Genomic DNA, 21390 nt, shown 5'->3' with positions numbered 1-21390 from the left:
TTACTAAGAAATGAGTTGTTCGCATTGTTTAGTAAATCAATTTTAGAACTACTCAAAAAAGGTTTCAATTGCTCTTTTGGTTTCCTTTCATTTTCCTGCCAAATTTAGCAAGGGGAGAAAATTTGAATAAGTGAGAAATAAGTTGAGTTTAAAAAGCGAATATTGAAATAGAAAGAAATTCTAAATTGATGTTACTAAGAAATGAGTTGTTCGCATTGTTTAGTAAATCAATTTTAAAACTACTCAAAAAAGGTTTCAATTGCTCTTTTGGTTTCCTTTCATTTTCCTAAATTTAGCAAGGAGAAAAAAATTGAATAAATGAAATAAGTCGAGTTTAAAAGGCGAATATTAAAATAGAAAGAAATTCTAAATTGATGTTACTATAAAATGAGTTGTTTGCATTGTTTATTAAATCAATTTTAGAACTACTCAAAAAAGGATGGCCCATGCAGGTCTCGAACCTGCGACCTTCGCGTTATTAGCACGACGCTCTAACCAACTGAGCTAATAGGCCTTTTTGATGCTACTGTTGAGATCAACACTTATCAACGTTAAAAATTCACACTAGCTATAAAAGCCATATCGAGAGGCCTCACATCAATTTTCACGAAAAGGATTTTTTTTTTTGGTCGAAAACACAAAAAGGATGTGCGAGGTCATTTTGTTGCAAAATCTCAACGCTACTTGTACAGGTAAACGAGGGAAAAGAACCATTGGGCCATGGTGTTGAAGTCCTGTACAAGTAAATGAGGAAGGCATTGAATTCTTGTACTAATTTCGCTCGAGCTATATAGATCGTCACCGAAAAAAAAAAAAAATGAAAGGAACCACCTTAAAATAGAGCCAGAACTAGGGACAATTCACAAGATCAACATGAAATGGAGGAATAAGACAGAGCTCTAACGAAAGTCGAGTTTTATTGACCGAACTGTCATCCGTTGTACATTTAGCAATCACCAAAATCGATCATTTAGTATACAAATATCAGCATAAACATTACAATTCAAGAAAGGAACTTCTCTAGATCGAATCAAGTCCCTCCCAAATCACTTTCTTGTTCGTATGCATGGTTGATTTCTTCTTGCACCGTCGGCTGGAACATCAGGGACTACCATTCCGAACCCTTCGGGAGGATGGGAGGATGTTTTGACAAATTAAGCTACAGTGCAATGTGGTTCTGCATTGAGAAATATTGCATCCCAAAAACATCTATGCTCACAGCATCATCAGAGATGACAGAGTAAACAAGAAGACATCTCAAGCCTTCATTTTTATACCACTGGAATAGCTCATTTCATGAGGTGGCCTTTCGGAGCCCAGCCAGCCTGAGGACTAGGCTTCAACGAATACGCCTCCTTTCAAATTTCCGTTCTTATGGAAGCAATCATCAGGCTTAGAAAATTGTTGCATGAAATCTGGAAAAAACCAAGGAATGTTTGCCGTTACAAGAATTGTGCTAACTGAAGCAGCTCAATTTCTCAGCAATAGCATAACACCCATTTCCCCTCGCTGTCCGACTCTCTAAATGCCTAGTTCAAACTAACTCACAGAAGCAAATAATCAAATCAAACGCTAGGATGAACTCTAATAGAGACTCCACAGAAGAAATCATTGGCCTCTGAACAATGCATTTCTCAGAAAATGTTGTGAGAATTCAAAGCGATCAGTGGTTGCCTCAGAGGTAGTGACAATTTTGCATATCATCACGCTGTAATCTGATAATACATGCATCAAAATGCATCATCGGCAACAGATGTCGCGATTAATAGACAAAAACAAATAAATAAATGAAGAGCAGGGCATCAAAGAGATTCCCAAAGACAAATCATCATACTCGAAGTGAGCTCTGATGTCCCTGTCTGTTTTTCTCATCACTTGCGCAACACATATAAGTCACTACTAGATCAAGTGTAGTATCGTTCTTATCAGTTAGCCATTAAAGCATTCAAGAAAAGACGGAGGCCTCAGAGTAAGAACAAAAGTCCTAATCACAGAAAGATTCATCAATTCTAGAGCATATACACGGAGAGGATAGCTCATCTCAGGTCCCCATGTAAGCTAATCATGACACGAAATCTACCAGCATTGTCATCGCACAGGCGGTTCCAACAAACAAGAATGAACACCACTAAGCCAAAGTCTACAACAATCCCAGCACACACAGTTCACGAGTGGAATGATGGGAACCCAACAAAACATAGAAAGCCCTCGAATTTGATACATCAAGAACCGCACATCTTCACAACAGCCAAGTTAGAAAGTCCGCACGCATCATGGGAAACCACAAAAACAGCTCAGGGACCCGTGACAGAGCATGAAACGAAGAACGTGGTTAAAAGCAAGAAACGCTGAGGAACGCATCAGAGAGATTCCCATCTAGACGAAGTCACCATCCTCCATAGGAGTGCTGATGTCCCTGTCTGTTTTGTCGTCATTTGCACAGGTCTCCACGTTTCTTGCATCGCAACGCAGCATTTGAAAAACGGGAATGCGAAACCTACGAACGAAAAAGAGTTTTTCACTGGAACGCCTCAGATTCGGTTTCTTTTTCAAAGAGAAGGAACTCCCTCAAAGTATATTTAGAACCATCACCGGCACAGACCCAGCTAAGAATTCTCGACGCTCGACGCTCGACGCTCGGAAACCGATTCACTCGCACAAGAACAGCCAGAATCAAACACCCAACGGGGCTAAAAATCCGAACTTTCGAAAATCAAACGCCCAACTAGACTAAAAATCCAAACTTTCCAAAGATCAAATGCCCAACGAGACTAAAAATCCAAACTTTCGAAAACCAAACGCCCAACAAGACTAAAAATCCAAACTTTTCGAAAATCAAACGGCCAACTTTCTTCTCAAATTGACAAACTGATCAGACAATAAGGCATCAAGCATGCACAATCTCAACCCCAATGCGGCGGCAACGAAGAACAGTCGGCGTTGCCGCACAGAGAGAGAAAGAGCGAGCAGCTCGGATTCGGATGGAATCGAGAGAGGTAAGGGGCGTTGAATATATAACGGCGAAAGGGGAGGAAAAATTAGGGTTTCGAGTTCGTTCTGGTGAAGTCCAGCTTCGCCGACAAAGGCCGATCCGGACCTCCACCATCATCACCACCACATTCTCACGGCCCACAAACAACGGGCCCAGTTTGATCCAGGGCTGAGCATGGGCCGGGCCGGTGCTGTCGGGGCGGGCTTTTGCTACTTTAGGCCCGCATAGAAGTTTTCTCATGCCAGTTTTAATTGTTGGCCCAGCCCGGGCCCATCAGAGCCCGAAAAGATTTGGGCTGGTCTGGGTTTTCAGGCCACCGGGCGTTTTGCTCGGCCCTCAGCACTTTAATAGAACACGGATAGAGGCCCAAGATCTTTGGGCCGGTTGGCCCACTTGATATCTGATGTGCTGCTCGAGTTCAGTGATCTCGCTGAGTTGACCCAGTATTGGATTTATAAGGAGAAGACAAATGTGACAAATTGTTAGAAAATTAATGACACAAACAATCTTCAAATTTTGATTTAATGTGCGATGTGATCTCTAAATTTTTTATTTTTTCAATGTGGTCCTTATACATTTGGTATATGTTCAATCTAGTACATTGACTTAATGTTGTCCTTGAATTTAAATTGAACATTTCATATAATTCATGGATTAGATCGAGCATGTATAAAAAGTTCAAAGATTATATCGGACAAATTGAAAAGTTTAAGAATGGCATTACATATTAAGTTAAAGTTAAGAGATCACATTATATATATTAAAATTTCAAAAATTATATTACACATTGAGTTAAAATTAAAAGACTAATTGAGTCTTTTTTCCTTAATAAGAAAAGAAAATTTTGAATGGAAATAGAATATGACCCTCAAGTGGCCTGAGATCATTGCCCTTTTCAAATTACACACTACGGATGGACCAGGCCAGGCAGAGTAAGGTTCGGGCCATCTCCCATGGGGTAAAAATGGGCTCTCGGTCGGGCCTAGAAATTCCCGCTCAAGCCCACCATGGATAATCGCATGATATTAAAAAGATGTAGCTTATCAAGTACCCGCATGATAGATACTTGGTAGTCCATGAAAAATCACATCCTTAAATTCGAGGGTTGTGGCATGTCCTATTTTTCCACCTATTATCAAGGGTGAGCTTCGCGGTGTTCAATCATGGCATTCATACTATTTCAAACACCGTGAATATAATACTGTAATCAAATACATTCTAGAAGTGATCGGTTTCAAGGTGGGTAGATTTCACACCTGAAAATTATAACTTATCTTGTTAGAATTGGTTCATAGTTTTTAAAACCTCGAACCTATCATGTTTGCCCTAGAACCAATTCTGGAACCTAACTTGTTTTATTAGTTAAGTTCTAAGGTCTACTTGAGCACCTATTTTACCTTTGTTCATTTTTCAACGCAAAATGATACGAGCAATAAAACAATTTAAAGTGAAAGATGAACAATAAAAATCCATATTTGCCAAAAGCAACAATCTATAATATGAACAAGTAATTGCGTACAATCATAAACATTAAAAAAATCAAACACCTAACATAAAACATAAATTATAAAACTTCATCCCTCATTTGTCCTTAAACAGATTGCTCCAAATTTTAATTACCTAAAAACAAAACAAACAACATAATTAAATTTGCAATAAATTTATATAAAACCTCATCCTAGAGATTAGAATGAGAGAAATTAGGGTTTTTACTTAAAAAAAAATATATTTTTATTATTTTATTATTTTTATTATTTCTAATTTTTTAATTTTTTAATTTTTTTTTAAAATTTTTTTTATGATAGTTCAAAAATTTTGATCGGTCTAGAACCCGTGTGGGTCTTGACTCAGGATTGAGAATCGGACCGATCCTCATTAGTTTCACTAGGAACTGAAAATCGGACTTATTTTGAGGGTGGTCTAATTTGGTTTCTTAGTAGAACTAGTTTGATTGTATTACAATAGTTGATGACGAGGTATGACACATAAGTTTCGTACATCAACTCTTAACTCTTAACTATTGCGTAGCCAGACTTAAGGCAGCAATCACATAACCACCATTTCTGTTCTCCAAACACAAAAGGGTTACATGGAACCAAGGAGATGATCCCGGGATTCGATCAACCTGTTAAGGGATGTATCACGTCGTCACGGAACAACGACGAGCTAATACAAAGAACATGACAGAGTGTATTAACAGGACAGCCGAATCGAATGTCGTTGTCTCTGGCAAGTCATGGACAGGGCCTGGGTTTTGTCCAGAAGGGGGCGAGAGATCATACGCGACGAAGGCGGCATTGGCGCTGTCGTATCGTCACATAACCATCGCCGAATCCATCACCGATCACCGCCAAGGGCTGCAAGAAACGACAGAGCGTGTGCGGTTGTCTTGCAGTCGCAATGCATGGTAAGATGACACAAAGCCGGAACAGGTGTGCGGTAGGAATCGCTAAGGCTGAACTGGAACCGAGCGGTTGTCCTCCGCGTCTTCTTCCGTCTCGCGTCCGAAAGCCGAGCATTTCACGGACGGTCGTGGTTCTCTTGCAGTATCAGTATCTTTTATATAGTAAAGATTGAAATTGTTAACCCCAATCCTGCCCACGGGGATGTAGCTCAGATGGTAGAGCGCTCGCTTAGCATGCGAGAGGTACGGGGATCGATACCCCGCATCTCCATTTTTCACCTTTTTTTTTTACTGCTTTTTTAGTCTTGACGCGGAGGAGACGGTCCGATGGATGTCCTGTTTTTCAGTTTTTGTTCTTGTGGTTTGACAGGGATATTGAAATCCAGTTCTTGTATTAGTTGCCTCATAACCGAGCCTTGAATTGACAATTCATGCCCAGGAGTTGTCTTCTTGGATTACCATTTCGTCGAAGCGAATCGATCCTCGACACAACAGCTCGGTGCTGTCTTCATGACGTGTTGTGTTTTCATGAAAAGCAACGGCTGTCTTTGAAATCAAGGATGGCTTTGGAAAAGGACCAGACCCATATGAAAAATTATAGTCTCTTGGCCCTATTTACCTTCAATGGCAGGTGGAGAAAGGGTTTTTTTTTTTTTTTTTTTTTGTCTCCAGGACTTTGACTTATCTTCCTAATCCCGTCTGTAGAACATTAGTAGGGGAAGAGGGAAATAATCTTAAAAGACAGCCAAAAGTAGAAAAGACAAAATGAAATAACCTAACATATTATATTAATTGATAATTTAAGCATGTCATGACGTTATGATCTCGTATAAGCTTTTTTAAAGAAATGAGACATAATAAAAGGAGAAAAAAAAAACGCGGATGCAAGAGAGAGATGTAACATAGCTAGATTAAAAGATAACTGTGTACATTTCATGATGAATGACATGCCATATGTCCCACCATTCGAGTTCAATCTTATTGAACAAGCTGATCAATATTCATCCCGTTCTTTTGGGGTTTTGCATGTGCTGTCATAGCATTGAATCGCATGATCCAGTTATACTATAATAAATCCTCGCTAGATCGATCATACTATCGAGTATTTCTTTTTACGTATTTCTAATATCTATCCCCTGCAGCGTGGTAAGCGATAAAGAACAGCGTTATCATCGTTGTGAGTGCGCTCTGCAACTTATTCAGCTACCATTCTGGACATTTGAAGCAGATAAGGTCGTTATTCCGTTGGTCCAATTCAAAACCCTAAGATCAAGAAGATGTCTTGGGGGTTACCTAATCTTGAAATAAAATAATGGCGTTCACGGACATTGGAATACGCAGAAGGCTGAAATCCATGCAGAGAAGCAACAAAAAACTAGGGAAAGCAAAAGTGCTGGTATTAGCCTGAAAAGGCAACCCAAGAAGATTCACTTCACATGGCTTCGTCTGGATGCATGCATGTTGAGGCCTTTTTTGCAGACCCTCTCTCTCTCTCTCTCTGCTCTGCTGGTTGCCCATGGATTTGGAACTTTCAACTTTCTCTTTATTTTCTTTATCTCTTGGCTTCAACTTGACATATGAATGTCTGTGATATCCATTCCCATCATATCCAAAGAATTAACATTAATATTTCTGCACGATTATAGATTTTTTTTTAGCAAAAAATGATATTAGCCAAGTAGGGATGGACGTTGCCCTATTGTCTAGTCACTTGGTGTGAGGTGCCAGGTGCAATTTTTATGAATTGCACACCGCATATGTGTATGAAATCTGAAATCCCTATTAGAATTTCTTAATGCCGTCCTCCTTCGCCAAGAATTATTAAAATAAAAAAGATATACGCGGACTGCTTGAAAATCAAAGCTTTCTTCTTTCTTTTAGTGGTTTTTTACAGGAGTGAAGATGAGGAATGGCACTAAAATGAGGATGATGCAATGAATGAGGGCTACTGTTTTGTTGCTTCAATGCAGCAACATGCAGATATAGACATGCATCAGCCACGTGCTCGCTCGCTCTTCTTCTCCTCTTCCTCCTCCTTCTTCAACCTCGCAGCTGCTGTGTAACAGACAACATTTAATGAATTAGGGCTTTTGGGTATTTTCCCAACCCATACCTCTCTCCCCATTTCGTGCAGACAGGTAATAAATGCGGGTCAAGATTTTCACGCTCGCAGAATCGAAGAAGAAGAAGAAGTTTTCTTCTTCATTTCACATCAGACCGCAGTGTGTCATCACCTGGCCGACGTTGGGTCGGCTAGGGTTTTGAGGTGGGTGGGTGGGTCGGTCGGAAGGACTGTCCTTATTGTTGGACTAGATTTCGTAGGCTCATTTATATATGTAATGACGTGCTTTAAACGTGTCTTTTTTATTTTGACTTGTTTAATTTGGTTCCGTGGTATTGCAAGCAATAACGAAAATTGTCCAAAAAGTCCATAATTTATTATACAATAATCAATTTAGACATATATATTTTAATTGTATCAATTTAATAATTTTTTTTGATAATTTGCTAATTAAATCCTAAACATTTAAATGATTTGTCGATTTAGTTATTGTTAATTTTAATCAAAATTCGTTAACATAGACATTGGTTGGCTATAGGCCAACTTACGTCGTATGGCAGCCATTGACGTGGATAATTTTTACATTTTCTTATTCTTTTTCTTTTTCTTTCCTTTTGCCTATGGCCGGTACTATATCATGGCCAACGATCATCCATCAGGTGAGGATGTTATGGCCCTCACCAAGGTCACAAGGGTGCAGTGAGGGTGTCGTGGCCCTTGTTGAATTCCACAACAAGACCTTTGCCCAAGTTGTGAGGTGAAAGGAAAAGAAAGGAAAAAAAAAAATTAAAAAGGCAAAAAATGTCCACATTAGCACTAATCACACCACTCTTTATGGGCAACCATTGGATGGCATATACATTAGTGATTATTAGCTAAATTAATAAATTTTCAAAAAGTTTAGAATTAAATTAACAAATCATCAAAAGTTTTTGTCCTATATATTTTGATAATTTGCCAATTTTTCCAATACAATCGAAATGTTTAGGGTTGAATAAGTTGCCATACGATTGGTTAAGGACTTTTTGAAACATTCTCCCGTATGCAATGAGATTGCACTTTGCTCATTTAAATTATCACAAGAAAAGTGAATAATGTAACCAATCATGTTATTTCCTTATGTCACTTTGTCATTGGTTGGAAGTTTCTTGATCGTGGGGAAATCATTCATTAATAGGAATCTGTGTTATCAAAAGATGTTTTGTGATAATTTCTAGTACAAAAAAGAAATATGTTTTACCCATGATGGAGATAAACAAGTACACTTAATATGAAACCCTAATTAGTAAAATCCTCGAAAAATGATTATATAGTCCTTGATGGATCTTTTAATTAGAGTTTCATTTATTTCACGAAAAATGAATAATTTGAAAAATATTTTCCTAAAAACTATCACTTATAAAAATGAAAAAAAGAAAATATTCCATTGTCCACTAAAGTATTTAGACATAAATTGTTATCGATAATAAAAACATCTTCTATTGATTGCTTATTTTAAGTGAAACAAATAATCATTTTCAAGAAAATATTTTCAAATCATTTATTTTTTTTACAAAATAAACAAAGCCAAAGTATTTGTGTATTTTATGTGTATACGCTATAGTTAATGTCTCCCTCTATGTATATAAATGTATGTTGTTCATGATTTTCTGGAATAGTTAGCTTCCTCACAAAAAGTTGGAACTCGAAATGCATTGGAAAAGGTTGAAGTATCTGTGCTTAGGGCATGGGAAATGTAAGTCTGCGGTCCATCGGCTATAACTGTCTCTGGGGAACATAAGGGTTGGTTCTCTGCCGACACCTCTTCTCATGGCGGCGAGGTAAAAACTCTTGGCATGATGAAGTTTGAGCAGCTATGATATCGAAGAGATCATGTTGTGTGAAGACACAGAAAGCTGTCTTATGCATCAAATAATGCTTTTGTAATGACCGGGCTGACGAAGATGGGGAATAGTCACCAGGGCTAGAGGATCCAGGACAAAGAGTGGCTCTTAATATGCTTCTAAGATAGCGAATGTGGTCAGATTGAATTGAACTTTGGCCCGATTGAACCGAACTTTACACCAAACATAGAGAAAAATGATTATGGAATATATATGTGAAAACTGGAAGTAATACACGGAGGCGTCTTTTGACCGATGGCAATGCTTAGTTTTTGAATTCTAAAGTTAAATCTTCTTAGGTGGGAGCACTCCTAAAATGGGTAATCTCCCGGGAAAGTGCCCTACTTATTTGTTAAAACTACAAGGCTCAGTATAAGACGGACTAAACCCGGTATGAGACGATAACCCGGTTTGAGATGGGCCAAAACAAACGATATTTAGGTGTTAAAATCCCACAGCATTGGAATCACCTCTTGAAGTCAAGATGCTGTAAAAGTGGGACTCTTTTTCATGAGATTGCTTTGGAACGAGAAGTGGACTTTTTTCACAGCTTTTACCTCTGAGGAAGGAACTGCACAAGAAGGGGAGCAAAACCAAGAAAAAACCAACCAAACCCCGCAGAACAGTCCTTTTCTGACCAATTTATGAATGGGATCACATGAATGCAAATCATCAACATGTAATCATCCGAGAGACCACCGTAACCACGTGGTCAGAAAAGACGTAGCTCTCGTTTTGGCACGGACAAGAACACCCATCGCATTTGGCGGTTTAAGGTCCCCACCTCAACGGGAACAGGATTAAAAAAAAATAATAAAAAAAGGGAAAAGGAAAAGAGAGGAAAAGAGACAGTTGCCTTGGGAAGCGCTTTCTGCAACTCCAGCAGCACTTCTATATATTCCCCTTCTCAACCCTCCTGTTTTGCTTCACAGCACACCAACTGCTCCTCCTCCCTCCTTAGTCCATCAGAATTCAGCAGCCTCTCTAGGGTTTGTCCCTTCCCTCAAGACACCTTAATTTGCTTAGTTTTACGTGAATGCTATCTAACCATCCTTTTCTGCATGCACAAACAGGCAGGGATAAGGAAAAAGAATGGCTTTTCTTGGGGTGCTCTTGGTGGGATTGCTCTGTTTGGGCTCATCTGTTCATGGATATGGTGATGGCTGGATCGATGCGCATGCGACCTTCTACGGCGGCGGCGACGCTTCTGGCACAATGGGTACTTAACTAGTTCTTTTGAATATGTTCAATTTTGGCGAAATAATCGGTTATGTAGCCGAATGTAACGGGACATAACTCTTTACACGATGAGTTTTAGTCATTCTGCTAATGGTCGCACAGGAAGATTTTATTCGCGCTTGTCGATCCATAAAATCAGCCCTGTGGGCTTAAGTCATACACGCATTGCATTGCATTAGTTTAATGAGAGCCATTTGACAAAATTGAAACGATATACTGAGGCAATAAATTCAATTTGACAATGCTTTCTGTTGTGGCAAGGCGGGGCTTGTGGCTACGGGAACTTGTACAGCCAGGGCTACGGCACGAACACAGCAGCCCTGAGCACTGCCCTGTTCAACAGCGGGCTGAGCTGCGGGGCCTGCTTCGAGATCAAGTGCGTCAACGACCCACGGTGGTGCAACCCGGCCTCGATTGTGGTCACCGCCACCAACTTCTGCCCGCCGAACAATGCGCTCCCCAACAATGCCGGCGGCTGGTGCAACCCACCTCTCCATCACTTCGATCTCTCCCAGCCAGTGTTCCAGCAGATTGCCCAGTACAGCTCTGGGATTGTCCCTGTGGCTTATAGGAGGTTGCCAATTTATCACGCTCTGTATTAATTCAATTTAATTCTGTGTGAAAAGTTATGGGAGCTTTGATTTTAAATTTGAATTCATGATGTTACACATAATTGCATAGATATACTAAACAATTGAAGAATTTATTGGCACAGCTAATCTTTTCAATGTTTCATGTGGTAGGGTACCATGTCAAAAGAAGGGAGGCATCAGATTCACCATCAATGGTCACTCCTATTTCAACTTGGTCCTGATCACCAACGTTGGAGGTGCAGGGGACGTCCGCTCTGTTTCGATCAAGGGCTCGCGGACCGGCTGGCAACCCATGTCCCGGAACTGGGGCCAGAACTGGCAGAGCAATTCGAACCTCGACGGACAGAGCCTCTCCTTTTCGGTCACCACCAGTGATGGCCGGACTGTGGTCTCCAACAACGTGGCACCCCCCAATTGGTCCTTTGGCCAGACCTTCGCCGGCCGGCAGTTCGTGTGAATTTGAGCACGATGTCTAGTCCCTCCAGGCTTCGCTAGTAGTTTAGGGTTCAATCAGGACAAGAATTGTGTAGTTAGTACTAGAAGCCCATAGGGGGCAGTCATGCAAATTAAGACATGATGACAGGTTTATTTTAGAATGGCCTTTATCATGTGACAACTAAGGCCTTGTCTATTCAGTTCTGGTCTACTTTAAAGAACAGAACAGAACAGTAAAGATGGCTGTGGTGGGGGTGCTGAGTAATGTTGCCACCCTTCATGAGTCAACAGTCTTTTCATTATCTGGTTGTGTTGTATTGTGTGTCATCCACTGGTGAAGTTACCATGGATGGAGTATTGTAATGAGCCTATTGTTTTGCCTTTTCAAATGTCGAGTCATGGTTTGTTGAGCACTGAACTGTAAAAGCCAGCTCTTGGTTTCTGGCTGGTCAGTTTGGAATATAAAGTATGGTGTCTCTCTGTCTCTCTCTACAATCAGCCCAATCTTGAATTTGGGGTTCTCTCTCTCTCTCTCTCTCTCTCTCTCTCTCGCAATAATATGGCATATCAAGGCCTCCAAAAGAAGCATACATTAGCCCAGCAAACAGTTCTGCTACAACAATGAGCCCAATCTTGAATTTGGGGTTCTCTCAGCCCAGCATTTCCAAATTATCAAGAAAAGTCAAGCCATCAAATTTGGACTTATGGACTTTTCTTGGAGCGTGGGCTTTAGTTTAGTGCAAATATTGTTAATTTTCATGATATCTTGGAATCAAGAAATCTAAATCATGTGTGCCACAGAAGCGGCCCCACGGAATCTTTCACATCCAACAGAAGCAAAGAAACAGATCAATGGAGATATTGCAATCAGATAAAAGGATAAGAACCAAGCCCTGCCATTGGTCGATCCCCCACCCGCAGCCCATCTCAGCCGTTGGGTCCCCAACGCCACCAAAAACCAACCGTCCACTTTCGACGTTGCACGAGAGCCACATGAATTGCGATGAAATCAAATTACAAAGGGCATGCAAAAACAGGCATCTTCCTCTCAAGCTCCTAAAAACTCCAACTCTCATTTTTAGCTCAATACACACAGCCCTTGGGTTGGAGAAGAAGATGGCCACAGTCACCACACAGGCCTCAGCCGCCGTGTTCCGGCCTTGCTCGTCGAAGACCCGGTTCTTGACCGGCTCGTCGGGTAAATTGAACAGAGAGGTCAGCATCAAGGCCTTGCCATCCACTTCATCCCCTGCTTCTCTCAAGGTTGAGGCCAAGAAAGGTGAATGGTTGCCTGGTCTAGCCTCACCAGGTTACCTCAATGGAAGGTACTGATTCGACTATATAAGCTTCCATAATCTTTCATTCCTTGTAAGATGTCCCAGAACTACATTATATTTAAGTGCTAGATCATTATCATATTGTAATCTACGAGGACAGTCTGGTCTTCAGTTCAGACACGGGTCCAATGATTTTTTTTTTCAATGTTACATGACAAATTATTAAACATATGATGCATTGGCCATGTGACACTTAGTTAAGTGAAAAAAAAAAAAATAGCAGCAATTCAACCTTTCGAGTTTTGCATGGGAGAGACATGCCATAGAAAATCAAATTATACAGATTAAAAGGCAAGATGTCTATAGTATAGTTATAAAGAACTTTGTTCGGCTTGAGAAAGTTGCTGTCCCTTAATTCAGATTGAAAATAGTTCCTGGAATTAGAGATCCAACTATCAGGGATTCAAAACTCATAGATGTCTATGTTCAGTCTTCCAGGCGACAATGGGTTCGACCCGCTCGGTCTTGCTGAGGACCCGGAGAACCTGAGATGGTTTGTCCAAGCGGAGCTCGTCAATGGCCGGTGGGCAATGCTTGGTGTTGCAGGGATGCTGCTCCCGGAAGTCTTCACCAAGATCGGCATCATCAACGTGCCCGCCTGGTACGACGCTGGGAAGGCTGAGTACTTTGCATCCTCCTCAACCCTGTTTGTGATCGAGTTCATCCTGTTCCACTACGTCGAGATCCGGAGATGGCAGGACATAAAGAACCCGGGGAGCGTCAACCAGGACCCGATCTTCAAGCAGTACAGCTTGCCCCCTAATGAAGTGGGCTACCCCGGTGGCATCTTCAACCCCCTCAACTTCGCTCCCACTCTTGAAGCTAAGGAGAAGGAGCTCGCCAATGGTGAGAGTTTTTAAAAACAGCATCAGTGCTCGCAGGGTTACGACACATGAATTTTCACTTGAATTCTAACAAACTTGTCTCTTGATTGGGTTTGCAGGGAGATTGGCAATGTTGGCATTTTTGGGGTTTGTGGTGCAACACAACGTGACAGGGAAGGGACCATTTGAAAACCTAGTGCAGCACCTTTCAGACCCATGGCACAACACCATAGTCCAAACACTCAGGGGCTACTAAGTACATTTCTAGGCCAGAGAGAGAGAGAAAGAGAGAGAGAGAGAGAGAGAGACCAGTTTGCTTTTCCTGGTTTGTTTAGCATGATGATCAGATGGTGTTTATGAGTGATATATATTGGACATCTGTGTAAAAAGAATTCCTCTGTACAAGGTGACTGATCTAGCAATCAATCTTTTCATGCAAGGTTATTTTCAATACCCAATCTAAGGCCACCGGCCGAGTCATCAAATGAAAAAAGAGTGTTACAATCAGAACAAGAAACAGGGATGATGAATTTATGCATCCTTACATTCATTCTTTCTGGCAAAGTTTCATTTACAGTGAAAAAGAGAAATTTCTTTGGGATTGGTATACAACGGAGAAATAGGGATGAATTGGAAAAACCATCCCACCTACAAAGTGTATGAACCTGTGCTCCTATATTGTGTCTTACATTATGTACAAATCCTGCAGCTGAAATTACAAAAAGGACTGCCGCCACGTGATATCTTGGGTTTCTCTTCATGAAACAAGTTTCCATCTCATACCCGTGCACTTCAATCCAGCATCAGAGTACTTATTTGGAGAAAAACTTGAACTCTGATGCAAATCGATATGCCTTCAGCCACCAGTCTCAGTATAGGAGAAACAAGGCAGACTTGTGAACATCGTCAATCGGATTGCTGCAAGGTAGTAAAGAGAAGAGTTATAGCCGAGGTTCACGATAGCCAAATAATAAATGCAAGTATTTTAATAGAGAGAAATGATGGACAAAGAGAGGTCATCTCTATTGAACACAATGATGCAATGTAGAGTTGCTTGACTTATCCCAAGTGACAAGACACTAGCAAAAGGACACAATTCTGATTGCTAATGACACATGACCTGACTGCGTGTATATGCGAACATATATGCACACACAACTTGAGAAAAATTGAGATTGATGGGCACACGAACTTGCATTTTCAAGCAAATGAAGAGTATATACAAGATGAGTTATTTGAATGAGACCAAAAATACAGAAGAAACAGATGTATAGATGGAGCCCAAATGTTGCTAGTGTGGATGGAAACTTTAAAATCTATTTCAGCAAATTGCAAGAAAATCTAGATCAATACAAAGGAAGCGCATTATGTAACGATTCATCTGACTAGCAACTATAAGAGTTGAACTTGAATAGAACAAAATGGTCAAATGACTCACCTGATTGAAGGTGTTTCCGTTATACATAGCAATTCCACAGGGGGCAGGAGCTGAACACCAAGGATGATGCCCATTGTCATATATTGGCCTCTGGAGTTCAATATTGCTTGTAACTGGATAATCTATGGGATGTCCTTGTAAGCTCATTTCTATCTCTTGTTCCATCTTATTGCTTGCGACTTGATAATCTACATGGTGTCCTTGGAAGTTCATTCCCATCTCTTGTTTCATTTTCCTATCCTCTGGTAAAGTTAGGTTGCCATATGGAGCATATGGATATTGTTCACCAACTTGGAGACTCAAGCATCCATTCCTGTTCAACTCATTCAAAATACAGCCTTCTTGTACCATATTTTGAACTTGCCCTAAATTTCCTATATCAGGGTGCCTATCCACTCCAAAGTAAGCAGAGCACCCTGGGAGGGAGACATCTGTGGAGCCGTCAATGGGTCTGCGGAAATGTCACATCAAGTCCTTGGGTAATGGATTTTAACTAACTCATACCAGATAACTTCATCAAATCAATCAGCAAATACAAATCTAGATCCTGAATTTCAACAGTAGCATCAGAGATGATACCTCGTTGGTGAAGTTCATAAATCATGCACATTCACAAGACAAAAAATATTGTTGGCTAGGCTTCTAAATTTACTTGTAAAGAAGAGACTCACCCTTCAGGAAGATAGTGAGGGTCGTTTTGGAATAGCAAGTGTTGGTTCTCATTCATTGGAAGCCAGGATAAAGGCTGTGCTTCTGGCATCCCACCCATAATGAAAGGTAAAGGCATAGCATTTTCAAACTGCGACAGAAATTACTTTGTGTAAGATCACAATGAAACCAACATATCTCTGACAAGTCAGCAGTGCAAGGATGTAAAGAGTGCATCCCTCATTCAAAAGTATAAGACTTCAATACACCCGCATGCACTCACAGGTGTGCACTCGCACAGAAATTCCATTGCATCACAAACTTGTTACCTGATTTGTCCGCTCCAATGACATAGTTTGATGCTTTCCAACATTTTCCTGGTGAGAAGATACAAGTATTTTGTATAAAACCACCGCTTGTTAAAACATAATTGGCCAAAGGTCATTCTAGTTTAGAGTCTCAAAATTCTGTTTTCTCCAGATAGCTTTAGTTTTGGAAAGTTCGAATTTTTTCTTTCCTTTTTGCCAAAAAAACGACACTGCATAATATGGAAAATAAGCATTTTAATTGCAAGGTGAGTGACTGTAGCCTAGAAAATGATTCAGACTTTGTAATCTAAGTAATATACCTTATGTTGTCGGATGTGGTTTATAGAGGCTCTAAGCGAATCTTCCATCTGCCTGAGTTGTTCTATATCATCAATCTTCTCCGGATTCCTCCAGCAGCTGAAACAATGGCGCAGAGGAGTGGACTTAGCAAAATGAAAATACACAGATTTCTTTCATGATCTTTCATGGTGTTGCAACTTATTGTGATCCATACCCAAATATTAACTAAAGTACCCAACCAGGTAGAAAGATCAAGCTCACCACATTTGCCATCTGGATGTTAACATCTCATCTAGATACAAACACAAACATCCTACATCTGAGGGATGTGAGTAGGTTTCCACATCACTCACCCACTTTTTTATATACATGGTAAATTCATTCAACTACGATTTCATTGAAAGATTCGATACACTACTTATGACTATGATTTAACAGGTCAAACAATGACTGAAGCAATACACAAAATTAATATTATGATAGACTAAAGGAAGACGATAGCAGCAACAGGATCCAACATGTGGGCGTCACACAATAAATATCAACTTGGATAAAAGTGGAACAGATACTTTAAAACAAAAAGCTCCAAATTTTGCACCTCAATCTCTTTTGCGTTTCAGCTAGCTGACTCTGCAGCAGCCTTACTTGATTAGTCATTTCCTGTACACAGCATTTACAATCAAGTAAGTTTATTTATGCAGTAGGCCTTGCAGAGAAAATTCCAGCACCTCACGAATACCACTAATGCTAGCAATGACTTGATACCTCAACTGTTTGATTGCTGCAAAGAGAATGAAACAACAGAATCATTACTACTCTCTTAAGTATTATGCAGAAGATATTCCGCACACTTCTCAAAAGTAATTACGAACCTTGTACCAAGGAAGTCTTGTATATTGACATCATGATCCAACTTCTTAAAGGTTTTCTTCAGAACCTACATATATACAAGATAAATTGGAGGATGAACAAATTTGACCCACAAAAGACAGCACTTTTTATCTTCTAGGGAAGTTGATTGTGAAAAGTCTTACTTCAAGGCTCTCCAACTTCCTGTCCAGTTGGGGGAAAAATCATGATAAACTAGTTAGATTAACATAGCTAGGTAAGACGAAAATCCAATAAGAAGAAAAACAGTGCATGAATGCCACCTTTTTGCCCTTTCCTGAGGAGTTAACTGAGCAAACTTCGCAATGACCTCATCGATGTTGCTGAAACCAAAGGCATGCAGCAAGTTTTTTCAGCAGATAATGAAAAGTGGTCATGATGCCACGTACTTAACACTTCAATCACATCATTATTTTCCAAAAGGAAGGTACACTTGCAATCCATAAAATATTGCTTCATAAATCACACATAGCCTTCACTCTCCATTATGCTCAAATTTCAGAGACTTGCCTCACAGCAGAATACCATGTCATTATGAAATAAACATGAAAATGAAACAGCCAATAAGGATCCTGACAATAAATATGTCAAAGAACCAAGCCATAGTGTAAAATTTAAAGACAACAACTTTATAAAGAAAAATGCATTTTCTCCGTAAAGTATCAGGCTATGAATGAGAACAATTTATCACAACCAGATTCATAGGGTCAAACATTATCGCAGCTACAATTAAGTTCAAATGAAAATCTTGTATGAGATGTAGGCTTTGAGCAGCCTTTAAACATAGATAATAGTTACTTACCCAATGTGAAATGAAGAGAGAAATTGTATCAAAATGCATACAGGATGGACATTTTCCAATGTGCAACCACCCATTTCTACTCTAACTACATAGCATCCCTTTTGGCTCAATTTTCACAAGTTATATAGACCCATTAGATGGATGCATCCGTGTGAAGTGCTTAATATCCAACATAATCTTGACAAGGTCATACTAATAGAACACATAATTGAAGCATCATGCTGATGCCCATTAATCTGAAGGATGACCAATCATCTAGAAAGACTACAATTGCTTTTAAGATTACGTTGTCCACTTTTGACAAATGTTAGCATACACCAAAAACTAAAAGACTAACAAGGAAAAAACGTGTGAACATCATATGACCCCTAGTTTAACACAACATAATGGGTTAATATTACCAATGATCCATGTACTTTTGCCTGAAAATCATAATCGCCCCCCGACTGTTTTTTTTTTTTTTTCACTACCATCCCTCTATATTTTTAAAGGTGCACCGGTCATTGTAAATCAGGCCAATGACAGAAATTTGACTATTGGCGATAACGCCGTTAGAAATTTGCTGTGTGGATATTTTTCCCTTGACAATCTCTCTCTCAGCACTTAACTTCTTCTTCTTCAACTTAAAACCCATCAAATCCAAACCAAAACCCACATAATCCAACCCCTCCAAGAATGAAAAACCTCTCACTAGTAAATACTCACTCATGATCACAATTCACTACCATGACCGCAAGCACAAAGCTCAAGCAGCCATGGCTCTCAAGCTCAACAAAGCATGAGCGGCCATGGCCGCGAGCGCAAAGATCTGGCACCCTCGGCCAGGAGCTCATAGAAGCTTGAGCACCCTGGCCCTGAGCTCGATGAAGCTCAACCGGCCATAACTGCGTTTAATTTTTATGTTGCTGATGTGGCACCTGTTGCGCCAACTAAAAGAAGCTTTGCAAATTATGATAGGATAAGTATACTCAAATGTCAAAAATCAGCAATCTGCTTGACCATGTCAGTAAAAAATGATTGGCAATAGAAAAGGTATAACGATGGACTAATGTGAAGCATTTCAAGTAGTAGAGGGATGGTTTTGAACCGGAAAAGAGTAGATGGACCATTTTGACTTTCAGGCAAAAGTACAGTGATGCCTGGTGATATTAACCTCAATATGACCGATGAAGGTGGGACATCCTATTTATCCAGATAAAGGAGATAAAATGTTCCAAGATCCAAGATGCAAACCACCAGGTTCTAAACATAAAATATGGTAGGAGATCTAACTATGCAACTGAATCTGCTATTGATGAGAGAAACTACCAATGATATTGGTCCCTAGATTACCTGCGTTCTCCATGAAACAATGTGGGCTTATCTGTTGGAGAGAACATCAAGAGGACAATGTCGATGTCGCACAATATAGATAATTCCTTCGCTTTCTTCAAGATGCCAGTTCTTCTCTTTGAGTAAGTCACGTGCCTGTTGCTACTGTTCTCAAGTCTCTTTATCTTTAGCTTAACTCTACCCATCTGCAAATTAACCAACAGGACCTCAAAAAATTCTTCCTTTCCATTATATGCTTGTAAACTTCAAGGAACCCTTTAATTCAATAATACCCCAGATTCCTATTATCTATCCTGAAGAAATAAAATTATCCCACAAACGCATCATTCATTGCTCAGATTAATATAGGTTAAGCTAGCTCCTAACATCTAAAAGCTCCAGTATAACCTTACGCGTGAACGACAAATTTGAAAAGAAGCCAATAAGTATTAACGCTCACGGTCTTGAAAGAAATCTCCCTTTTCCCTTTTCCGATGCAATACTTTACCTTGACTACGAAAACCAACAACTTGTGATCATAGAAAGAAAGAGCCCGTCGACACGAATCTCTAGAACGCGGAAGATAGCATCCGGACAACTATGAATTTCCCCTTCTTCTTCCTTCTTCTTGCGATCCCCACTCGAGAGGAAATTAATTGCCCGAAAAGATTCGAACCCTGTTTTCCTCTGTCGCGGAACTCTCGAAAGATCACGAGCAACAGCGAACCCAGAACAAGAAAAGCACACAAAGGGATGGATACGTGGGTCTGTCGATCAAGAAGAGGGAAAGAAGAGCACCAAGAAAGCTTCAGCAAAAGATAAGGACACAGGCACAGACACACGCACAGGCACAGGCACGGGATTAATCCAAATTCCCAAACGAAATGCACCCCAAAGAAAGAAAACAGAATGGGAAGGAGAAGATGGAAGAAGAAGGAGAGGAAGAAGGAAATGGGTGTTGCAGCTTACAAGATTTGCAGTTGAAGGGACAAGCTGGGATTTCGGTCGTGGGAACGAGCCGAGCCAACCAAGTTTGTTTCGCAGAGCGCGAGTGCTCGCGTGCGTGCGTCGGTATATAAAGAGAGAGAGAGAAGAGAGAGAAAGGAGAGAGAGAGAGAGAGAGACAGGAGAGATGGAGGTTTTACTGTCCGAGCGGGCGGATGAAGAGAACGGGATCTCCGCTGGAACGAATTCTGACGGTGACAGTAAACCCCCCTCCCCTGTTTACATGCGACCGTTAATGGCATCTTCTCGAAAAATGAGGGGCAAAAAAATCCTACCTTGGACTATAAAAAGAAATCCTTAATCTCCTGTATCTTGCATTGTCTGGATGGAGGATCAGAGGTTTTTACTGACGGTTGAAAATTATGGAGGGAAGGGTGCGACTATCTATCCCACCTTCTACTTCTACTAGGAGGTGATCGGTTCCGAGCGAGTTCAGTTTTTGATTCAGAATTAAATCTCAACCTTACAACAGTTGGTTCCAAAGAGTTAGAACCGGCCTGAATTTTGTCTTGTCCAAAAAGATCAAGTTTTTATGATGAGGTATTACTGTTGCACTATATATTGGTAAAGGGGTTGTATTGTTATTTCTTCACGTTCAAGACCGTGTTTGATTTTTCATATGTGCAAAAGTGTTTGTTTTAATCATAAAATGTTATACATATTCACCACAAATAAAATCCTTCAATTTACCATGAAAAAGAGTTTTTTTAGCATAATCCAACACACATTTACTATATTATTACTCTTTTCTATTGTATTCATCATGTGTTATACATGCATTTTAATTGTGTGCGATGCATGTTTAGATTGGCGAACAATGGGACACCACTTCCTAAGTAGGTTTCAGCCTTGGAATCTTGACCAGTCGATGCTCACCTCTACATTCTACTCTGTGGGCAAGATTTCTAGGTTTCATTCAAT

The 21390-nt window shown here is 40.2% G+C and overlaps 3 protein-coding genes and 6 non-coding genes across 11 annotated transcripts; 3 read left to right on the top strand and 6 right to left on the bottom strand.

Annotated features, from left to right (window-relative positions):
• Positions 1-440: 440 nt before the first annotated feature.
• Positions 441-514, bottom strand: TRNAI-AAU. Its single transcript has one exon. It is a non-coding gene; the product is annotated as a tRNA-Ile (tRNA).
• A 1157-nt stretch (positions 515-1671) lies between these two features.
• On the bottom strand, positions 1672-1749 carry LOC120291002. The gene has a single exon (XR_005548812.1). It is a non-coding gene; the product is annotated as a small nucleolar RNA snoR122 (small nucleolar RNA).
• Positions 1750-1796: 47 nt separating this feature from the next.
• LOC120290984 lies at positions 1797-1882 on the bottom strand. Its single transcript, XR_005548794.1, has one exon. It is a non-coding gene; the product is annotated as a small nucleolar RNA R44/J54/Z268 family (small nucleolar RNA).
• A 472-nt stretch (positions 1883-2354) lies between these two features.
• LOC120290983 lies at positions 2355-2442 on the bottom strand. Its single transcript, XR_005548793.1, has one exon. It is a non-coding gene; the product is annotated as a small nucleolar RNA R44/J54/Z268 family (small nucleolar RNA).
• Positions 2443-2523: 81 nt separating this feature from the next.
• LOC120290981 lies at positions 2524-2601 on the bottom strand. The gene has a single exon (XR_005548791.1). It is a non-coding gene; the product is annotated as a small nucleolar RNA Z267 (small nucleolar RNA).
• A 2993-nt stretch (positions 2602-5594) lies between these two features.
• Positions 5595-5667, top strand: TRNAA-AGC. The gene has a single exon. It is a non-coding gene; the product is annotated as a tRNA-Ala (tRNA).
• A 4608-nt stretch (positions 5668-10275) lies between these two features.
• Positions 10276-12016, top strand: LOC104419919 (expansin-A15). Its single transcript, XM_010031755.3, has 4 exons — positions 10276-10330; positions 10415-10560; positions 10842-11154; positions 11324-12016. Exons 2-4 carry the CDS (start codon positions 10434-10436, stop codon positions 11628-11630), a joined length of 747 nt encoding a protein of 248 aa, XP_010030057.1. The 5' UTR covers positions 10276-10330; positions 10415-10433; the 3' UTR covers positions 11631-12016.
• A 623-nt stretch (positions 12017-12639) lies between these two features.
• LOC104419910 (chlorophyll a-b binding protein 4, chloroplastic) lies at positions 12640-14220 on the top strand. The gene is made up of 3 exons (XM_010031744.3): positions 12640-12933; positions 13376-13791; positions 13889-14220. The coding sequence occupies exons 1-3, from the start codon at positions 12725-12727 to the stop codon at positions 14023-14025; spliced, it is 762 nt and encodes a 253-aa protein (XP_010030046.2). The 5' UTR covers positions 12640-12724; the 3' UTR covers positions 14026-14220.
• Positions 14221-14292: 72 nt separating this feature from the next.
• Positions 14293-20623, bottom strand: LOC104419901 (agamous-like MADS-box protein AGL65). 3 transcript variants are annotated; one of them, XM_039307287.1, is made up of 14 exons: positions 20434-20623; positions 19992-20231; positions 19925-19949; positions 19486-19670; positions 17615-17674; positions 17498-17516; positions 17336-17400; positions 17229-17244; positions 17062-17123; positions 16484-16580; positions 16185-16232; positions 15879-16006; positions 15208-15658; positions 14293-14687 (listed from the first exon to the last, which is right to left on the bottom strand). In XM_039307287.1, the coding sequence occupies exons 4-14, from the start codon at positions 19668-19670 to the stop codon at positions 14676-14678; spliced, it is 1143 nt and encodes a 380-aa protein (XP_039163221.1). In that variant the 5' UTR covers positions 19925-19949; positions 19992-20231; positions 20434-20623; the 3' UTR covers positions 14293-14675. The 3 variants fall into 3 exon arrangements, with proteins under 3 accessions (XP_039163221.1, XP_039163220.1, XP_010030035.2); XM_039307286.1 differs by lacking the exon at positions 19925-19949 and having other exon boundaries at positions 19973-20231; positions 20434-20622; XM_010031733.3 differs by lacking the exons at positions 19925-19949; positions 19992-20231.
• Positions 20624-21390: the final 767 nt, after the last annotated feature.

Source organism: Eucalyptus grandis, chromosome 2, assembly GCF_016545825.1.
Source record: "Eucalyptus grandis isolate ANBG69807.140 chromosome 2, ASM1654582v1, whole genome shotgun sequence".
NCBI classification, from domain to species: Eukaryota; Viridiplantae; Streptophyta; class Magnoliopsida; order Myrtales; family Myrtaceae; genus Eucalyptus; species Eucalyptus grandis.
Note: the sequence above shows the minus strand (reverse complement) of the source record. Positions and strands in the feature narration are given on the sequence as shown.

Coding starts and splice junctions, on each gene's coding strand:
- LOC104419919 (XM_010031755.3), top strand. CDS start 10,434: ATGGCTTTTCTTGGGGTGCTCTTGGTGGGATTGCTCTGTTTGGGCTCA. Junction 10,561..10,841: donor CGACGCTTCTGGCACAATGG/GTACTTAACTAG, acceptor TGTTGTGGCAAG/GCGGGGCTTGTGGCTACGGG. Junction 11,155..11,323: donor GTCCCTGTGGCTTATAGGAG/GTTGCCAATTTA, acceptor TTCATGTGGTAG/GGTACCATGTCAAAAGAAGG.
- LOC104419910 (XM_010031744.3), top strand. CDS start 12,725: ATGGCCACAGTCACCACACAGGCCTCAGCCGCCGTGTTCCGGCCTTGC. Junction 12,934..13,375: donor CCAGGTTACCTCAATGGAAG/GTACTGATTCGA, acceptor GTCTATGTTCAG/TCTTCCAGGCGACAATGGGT. Junction 13,792..13,888: donor GGAGAAGGAGCTCGCCAATG/GTGAGAGTTTTT, acceptor TTGGGTTTGCAG/GGAGATTGGCAATGTTGGCA.
- LOC104419901 (XM_039307287.1), bottom strand. CDS start 19,670: ATGGGTAGAGTTAAGCTAAAGATAAAGAGACTTGAGAACAGTAGCAAC. Junction 16,581..17,061: donor GAAACGCAAAAGAGATTGAG/GTGCAAAATTTG, acceptor CCATTGTTTCAG/CTGCTGGAGGAATCCGGAGA. Junction 15,659..15,878: donor CCTCACTATCTTCCTGAAGG/GTGAGTCTCTTC, acceptor ACATTTCCGCAG/ACCCATTGACGGCTCCACAG.